Raw genomic sequence first — 8,168 nt, 5'->3', positions numbered from 1 at the left:
GCTGCTATATATAGTGCTAAAGGAAATACAAGGATAATGTAAAGGTATATACGCTTTTCGAAAATCAAATATCTCCCATCATGTATTTTTATCAAAATCTATCCTTTCAATTTGGACTAATTTTCGTCGGAAACTACATTTCTGATCAATTATAATCTGAGTATTTAAGCTCTTTGATTAATAAAACCGCCCATATACGATTTTGCCGATTGTCTCCATGAACCCAAACGAAGAATGGAAGTTTTCTTCTTGTTTATTGTAAGACCAGTTCTTCAAATGCAATCGTACGAATTGAAGTGGTTTTTTAGCCGTCGGCATAGGAATTGATCAAATATCCTGCCGTTTATAACCCATAAAGCACTTTAAATTTATTTCTGGTATCTGAAATTTATCACCATTAATTTGTGATCTGAGGAGGGTTCGGGTCGATATTCACGCCCAATATCCTAAAAAACACGCCCAAGGAAAGTAATGCAAGATCAATTCTTGATGTTTTGTGTCTTGATCTCCAGGATATATTGTCATCTGGCCTCCTCATTTTAAAAATGTTGGTTAAGCTCTACAATCATTTTTTGAAGAATCTTATAGTTAGGACTTTGGTTCTCTAACTTTTTTCGAATCTAAATTCAGATCTCACGTTAATAATAAAGGAGTACTTTTGTATTTTCATCATAGTCTGGAAGGAGAGTAAGCATTTTTATTCAATCGCCCACTTGAGAGATATTAATCATATGTCAATCACTGACGCCCGTGACGACGCAATTCTTTTTTAGAAGACGAAACACCAATTTTTTTTAGATACCAATACTTAAACCATCTCTGTTGAAGAAATTGCAATAATTTTTGGTAAGCACCATCACACACTTCTTTTCAAGATGACACAGAAGACCTAACATTTTTGAAAAGCAACTTCTTCATAAGAGCGTGAATAATTTCCCTGCTTCTTCATCCCAGTATATTGAGTGAGACAATTCTAATAATAAAGAGTTCGAATTTTTCCCCTACTTTGATAGACATTATTAAACTTCTACAATAACAGCGTGTACTTAGTACTGGTACAATTACAATTATATCTTAGGCTTGGACCCACTATCTATAATAGAAGACACAAACTCTGATCTTTTTTTATGAAAGTGAATCAAGGTTTAAGATATTTTTGGTTATTTTCTTACTCCTAGGTCTCCCTTGTATATCTACAGCCCCAGTGCTATCTTTGTCCTTCTCAAACCCCTCCTCTTTATCACTTTCTCTACTTTTGTCACCTGAATTCGTATGATGATAGTCACCTTCGTTACTCAGTTCTCTTCTCCTTCCTCTTTAGACATTCTTCCCCAAATTCATTGGAGGGGTCCTTCCACCTCTCTTTTCCAGAGCAGACTTGAGTCTCTCTAGTTGTATCGTCTGCAGCTTTATTTATTTTATCTTGTGGGATCGCCTCCTCCTTTTCAGTGGCATTCTCATTGTGCTGTTTTGTAGATTCCTTTGGTGTTTCATTAACTTTATCTTGTCTGCGATTCCTTGGAGTTGACCTTCTCTATGAAATGTATGTTGTGACCATTTGCCTGGCGCCGAAGCTTACTTTTAATCCATGGGACTATGCCTTTGGTCCCTTAGCTAATTGACTGGATTAGGTTCAATTATGTCTAAATTCAAAGCATTTAGAAAATTGTTTTATCGCCCTATCAAATTTGAATTCATAAATAGCCCCATTTATAGGAAGAAATGAAGGTACATTTTTAGGGGTTCCTTTTGACATAATATTTAAAGAAGTACTGGGCTGCTATAAAAGATAGATAAATTGTTGGAAAAAAGGGGATTTATCATAACTTCGTTATTCATGAACTTAGGTTGGGCCACTTTAATACTTTCTACTTTTATGAATTGGGATAGTTGGTCTGCCACTTCATCATAAGTCACTGAGCCCCACACATTTTTAGACATATACGGAATTTTCTGTCTCTACTTAAACGGTCCAAGAATTATCTACATTCGACTATTACTAGGAAAGAATTATTTTACAAATTCTTCAGATCAATGAATAGAGGAAAATTTTATTCTCTCTCATAGCGTATTCAGCAGTTGAGGTTTCATCAAAGTTATTTCAGGTATATAGGGCATTTCACAAGTAACAGATCTTACCTCAATTAAATTAACACCTAATGTATCTCTAGCTATACAGGCAACATTATCCAGACTCATTTGCACGAATAACAAGAACTTCAACAAATTATTTTTCAAGTTTTGCATATCCTTTCCATCACGTTTAAATGAATAATGACTTTTTTTCATTTCTATTCCTCCCAACCACCTCTGAGAATCAGGGTTTTGTCTCAACCTTTTTCTCTACGCCTTTTTCATAACAGTGTAGATTTCAGTCATTGTATTTTGGAACTCATCGAATGAACCGTCACAGTCCTCTTGACAAGTATTTTCTTGTACATTTTCCTTTATGTGAACATCTAGATCAATAATCTCATCACTCTGGTTAGTGAGGTTTTTGGACCCATCTTCGCATCCCCTTATATACGTATTTTACCTAAGTACCTAAATTTGTACTAAATATAAATATAGTAGAAAAATACAAACGACAAGCGTGGTTCGAACTTGATTCCCTTCACTTCTAGTAATGTACACCACAATATCACATCATTAACTGTATTAGTAATAGTATTAATGAAATAAGAAGAAAATGGAAGCAAAAAAAAACCTCTACGATTTTTTTATATATGAATATTCCGAGTGCAAAGAGTGAAAAAATATGAATAATATTAAATAATAATAATGCTATTTCATAAAAGATGATAACAATCTTATCCAGAATTTACAAAGAATAAGGATTCCAGAGAGTAGAAACCTATGAGAGGTTAAAAACCTCGTTTAAAAGTCCTCAAATAAAATAAACACTATATGTGAACACTAATTGAAGCACTTAAAACTTCATAATCCCAAATATTTACTTTTTAAGTATGTGAACAACCTTTAACCTCACTTTTTAGATTTATTTATGCATAATAAAGGACTGACACGCCTTCACTTTTCAATACATCAAAAATACTTACAATATATTATTGTAATTTTTGAGGGGCATGGGAGGGTGTGTGGGTGGTGTGAGCTGGTATGGCGTCATCTGGAATTACTCTGAATTCATCAGTAGATGGAGGTTCGTTTTACCTGGAAACAATATTGCAATATTTGACAGTATTAAGTATAACTTAAAAAGGGTCTACAGATAGAGATGTTTGAAGCTTTCTTGGTCTAAGGTAAAGAATGTAATTAAACAATTTTAATTCTTGATACATGTCTAAAACAATATTATTTTTTCCGAAGGTGTGTTCTAAAATAAATGAAAGTTGTGGTTGTTGGAGTGCGGATCAGGGCGGAGGCTTAAAAAATCAAATTAGATTCTAAATCTTCAGATTCAGAATCTAATTTGATTGTTTCCTTTTTATAAACATGTGAGCCACAGTATAGACACGTGTGAAAGGTTAGATATCCATAATTTAAGAAAAATTCATTATATTTTTTAATTGTTATTTGAAATTGTATTGTTTGTTTTTTGCTAAGAATGTTGTGCGCATATTATCACTGATACACGTGGTGGGGTGTCAAAAACGGACAAATATGATAATATTTGATATTTTGCCCCATATATTGGTTTTTCGATTTCGATCCGATATATCAACCCATGTTTAATGTCAAAACAAAGTTTCAAAACACATTCTTAGATTGTTAATGATCACCATTCCTTAATTAATTATCCTATTTTACATTTAAATAATGTTACTTTTATTTACGTTTATAATTAATATGCACCAGTAAATGAGAATAGACATTTATCATTTCACAATTATTTTTTGAACAGTTAACATTTTTATAATTTTTACAATATAAACAAGTTTTTTATAAATATGCATAGTATGACACTCTCTAAAAACATAAATTTTTAATGTTTTTTCCATAAGTAATATGTAAAATTGTCGTTCATAAAAAAAAGTAATATTAATTTTACGCAAGTTGTGAATTAAAATATAAAAATCTTTTTTTTTTTTTTGGAATATTTTTTATGATAAACGAAAAAGAGTTTTTTTTCTTCTTCTTTTTATGGTAGATTTTTTTTTACAGAGAAAATTATGAGTTTTTCTTAATATTACATTCAACATGCATAATTAAAAATATTATTCTTCTTAATAATGTATTGAAATAAGATTTTGTATTTAAAGCTTTGCCTAAGTTTTCATGCTCATTTCGAAATTTTTAGCTCTGTTCTTTTTGCTTTTCAATATATTATATGAAAAACAGCAATTGTAAAGTGTCATTTATGAGTATTTGTAAATTTAAAAAAAATTACTACGATATACAAATCCATTAATAATTTAAAATATTCTTATTTCCTGTAGCTGATTATTTGTTCCTTTGCTGTAGACATATTTATTCAACAATAATGTGAGGAGCAGAGAGTAGAACAGCAACCGTTGTTATGACAGTAAAAGCAGTAAATGTAATTAGACAGAACCGATCAATCACCATAGCCGCAAATTTCCAATCACTCATAATTTCTTCTTCTTCATCCATAATTTTCATGCGATTCGTAATAAATTTGAGTTCTTTTAGGATACATTGTAGCTCTCTATTGGATCCACCAGTCCCAAATGTACATGACCCTGGAGGAGGGGGTGGAGGAGGGGCGGATGGAGCTCCGTGGATTGGGTAAGGAGAAGAAGTTGGAGGTGGAGGAGCTTTATCCGTGACAGGAGCGCCACCACTGCTATCCATAGGATTACCATTCACTCGCATGAATCCACTAGCTCCTGGAGTTGAACCACTGTTCGCTCCAGTTCCATAACCACCCGCAACAGACATTGGCCTGAAAATAAATTGGATATTATGCTTGAAAAGTGTTTTTATTTTTATACATATGTATAAATTTTGAATGGAACTGTCATAAAAGAAATGACTTTTCAAATAAAATTGGGTGCCTTCGCAATCCATATATAATCTTCATCTAGAGCTCTTTAGTTTTTTATTTAGAAATTTTTCGATGAACCCATTTAGGGGCTACTGTATTAAGGATTATCATTAATTATGAAATTATCATAATACTCTAAATAACAGCTGAGGAATATATCACATTTAAGTACAAATTATTTCAGATAGTACATTAAATTAACATGTAAAGTATTTAATACAAAGAATAAGCTCTTATTATACTTTTCTTATTATAATATAATTTATTTTATGTCAAGTCCTTTTTTTGAAATTTGATCCCACACTAGTGATGAATTTGTTTAAAAATATATAAACATTCAATTTTATTTTTGAAATTTTTTTGTGTTTTCCTAATACATGTAAAATTGTTTTTATTGTTATTTTCATTATTATAGATTTGTTATTTTGAGAACATTCGATCAAGGAGAAAACCCCACCGTAAAACGGTATTATATAATTGAGGCCCAAAGGTTACATATTGTTGAATATTAAAGATTTAGATATATTTTTTATGACAACTACTTAAAAAAATATTTTATCTTACATTCAATAGAAATTATGTAGCTAAGAGTAATTGATTCAATATAATTCTCCTAGGATATAGGAAAAATATCAAAATATTTATAAGTATCGGACTGTTATATATCTTTCATGTGGTTTTTAGAGCAGATATTAACTTCTGCATCAAATAATATATATATATTTCATTTTAAAGTGGGCAAAGAATGTATATTAATAACAGATTTAATTCAGTTTTGAATTTTAATCATCTGTGAATGAACAAAGGAAAAATGAATACATCCATATTTCCTACCCCATATGTTGTTTTTTTCTCATTGGTATGTGTATTTGATCTAATTAGAATAAAGCTGTTTTTTGCTGGACTCCAATAAAAAAAAATGAAGATTGATATCTAAATAATGTGATATGAAAAATTGATTCTCATATACCTTTCTAATTGTTTGAATTCAGTCAATTATTCTCACATTTAAATTGCTAAAAGGTCTGCAAAATGGCATATAAAAAAATCATTCTTTTAATCAAATCAAGTATGAAAATTCTTTATTGTAAAAGTAATAATAAGAGATTTCTAAAAACTCCTCCCAATGATAATTTTTTATCAGGAAAATTAGAACTCTAAAATCATTTTCTAAAAGTCAGAAATAGGCAATACCTAAAGTCGTCATCCATATCTAAAACATTAGCAAGAAGACTTTTGGATGTCTTTTCCTTCAGTTCCAGTTCTTTTATCCGATTTGTCATAAGGATTGATTTCCTAGTTATGGGCTTTCCAGGACGGTTCATTCGTAGGATCCATGGAAGCCACTGTAGAAATGCTGTTCTTACCTATATAGCAACAAAGATCATTTCTTCCCCATATGAAATAGTACTAATTATATACATACCCAAGGAGGCATATCATGAGTTTCAGCAGTTCGGTGATGATAATTGAGGACTACCACAGTGAGAACAACAGACGATGCAACCATCATCATTATACAATTGAAGTATGTACCTAAATGTCGATATTAAAAAAAAAAAAAACAAAAAAACATTAATTACATTATATCCCAATCGAAAAACTCAATTGTTTATTAGAACAATAAGTCATACTAGCATTCCAATACTTGACTATTAATATATTTGTTATATTCTGTATATACGCACGTACATATAAGAAGGCAAACTACAACGTTATTTTCACAACATTTTGTGTGCATCTACAAATTTACTTATGATTTCATCATGCAACAAACATTTAAGAATAGCTTTATTATCGGAGAAGGAACAAAAAAAGCACAATATCATGCAATTCTACTTATAAATGTAAAATAAAATGTTGCTAAGTAATTAGGTTTTATAGGCGGTATTGAGGGATGGGATTTTGGGGGAGTGTAACTGGCATCAATGACTCTCCGTCTTTAACATCAGATCATGCCAAATTTAATGGCTCCTATGTGAGGCACATTTTCAATAAAAGTCATGCAAATTTTTCAATAAAGAAATAGGTGTCTAGTAGACTTCTGCTCTACCTCTCAAGAAAACAACGACTTAGTAAAAAAACATGTATACGTCGAGAAAATGGGAGGTTAATTAATTTGGCTCTAATACAAAATTTTGCTTCATCCTCTATTAAAAACTTATTGTTTTCATCGCTAATCTTATCAATCCAAAAACAATTTTTAACCAAAAAGATAAAAAGACAATGCAAGTTTTTGAATGTTCTTTTTATTTAAAATTAAAACACGATATGTACATATCTGTAATATATTTATTTTACAGCTAAATAGGTACATGAGGAGATGTAACATGCAAAAAAGAATCAAAGATGAAGATTAATTTATTTCAAAATTCAATAACATGTCTTTGTTATACGCACGATTTTTGATTCAAATCTTGTACATTGACGCTCATATTCAAGTAGGTCTTTAAGCGTTACAAAGCTATTTAAAACAATCAAAGAAATATATTTTCAAACTATAAAGAGCTATCGTACCTTTAAAAATTTGTAGCTATTTGAAATATTAATTTGATTATTTGCAATATGAATATTTCAAAAATTCAGTTTAAATATTTTTTTTATATATTAATTCAAAGTATAGAATCATGCAAAAAAAAAAAAAAGTTTTCAGATTAAAATGTCATTAATTTCGTTTTAGTTATTTCTTAATTTATTAAACGACCTTCTGATTTTACAATATATTTTTTAATTAAAATATGAACAAAATAATAATGAAATTTAATTGATTTAGTTATGTTAAGCTAATAGGTAGTATACGTAAAAGAACGAATGGTCTATAAAGGAATTTCATCTTGTAAATTAATATTTCTTAACCCTAACATGCATATGCTGAACTTGTAAGTGTGATTGCTTAAATGCTATAGAATATAAAACATGTTGTTAAAAATATTTTTGATTAAATGGATTTTTTTGACAAAATAGGAATTTATTTTTTAAAACAATGAAACCTTTTTATTATTGTTGGTAACTTAGCTCAAAAATTTTCATATAAAATTCACTACTCTCTTTTGACAGATAGGATGTTTTTGAAAATCTATTAAGATTAGGAAAAGACAATCAAATTTCGAAATCAATAATATTTAGAAGTAATTTTGAAAACGTATAGTTACTCATATTTACTATTACAAAGAAAACAAAAAAAAAGACTGAATTAAATATT

At 29.7% G+C, this 8,168-nt stretch overlaps 1 protein-coding gene across 5 annotated transcripts in view; it reads right to left on the bottom strand.

Annotated features, from left to right (window-relative positions):
- Positions 1 to 3,762: 3,762 nt before the first annotated feature.
- Positions 3,763 to 8,168, bottom strand: part of LOC121129161 (neuronal acetylcholine receptor subunit alpha-7) — a 131,473-nt gene continuing 127,067 nt past the window's right edge. For all 5 annotated transcript variants that reach the window (XM_071893339.1, XM_040724843.2, XM_071893336.1 and 2 more), the window contains 3 exons: positions 6,393 to 6,502; positions 6,161 to 6,333; positions 3,763 to 4,864 (listed from right to left, as the gene is read on the bottom strand). In XM_071893339.1, coding sequence (XP_071749440.1) covers positions 4,429 to 4,864; positions 6,161 to 6,333; positions 6,393 to 6,502 — 719 coding nt within the window. In that variant the 3' untranslated portion in view covers positions 3,763 to 4,428. The remainder of the gene's footprint in view (positions 4,865 to 6,160; positions 6,334 to 6,392; positions 6,503 to 8,168) is intronic.

This window comes from Lepeophtheirus salmonis, chromosome 14, assembly GCF_016086655.4.
Source record: "Lepeophtheirus salmonis chromosome 14, UVic_Lsal_1.4, whole genome shotgun sequence".
NCBI lineage: Eukaryota > Metazoa > Arthropoda > Copepoda > Siphonostomatoida > Caligidae > Lepeophtheirus > Lepeophtheirus salmonis.
This window is presented reverse-complemented; position numbering and strand designations above follow the sequence as displayed.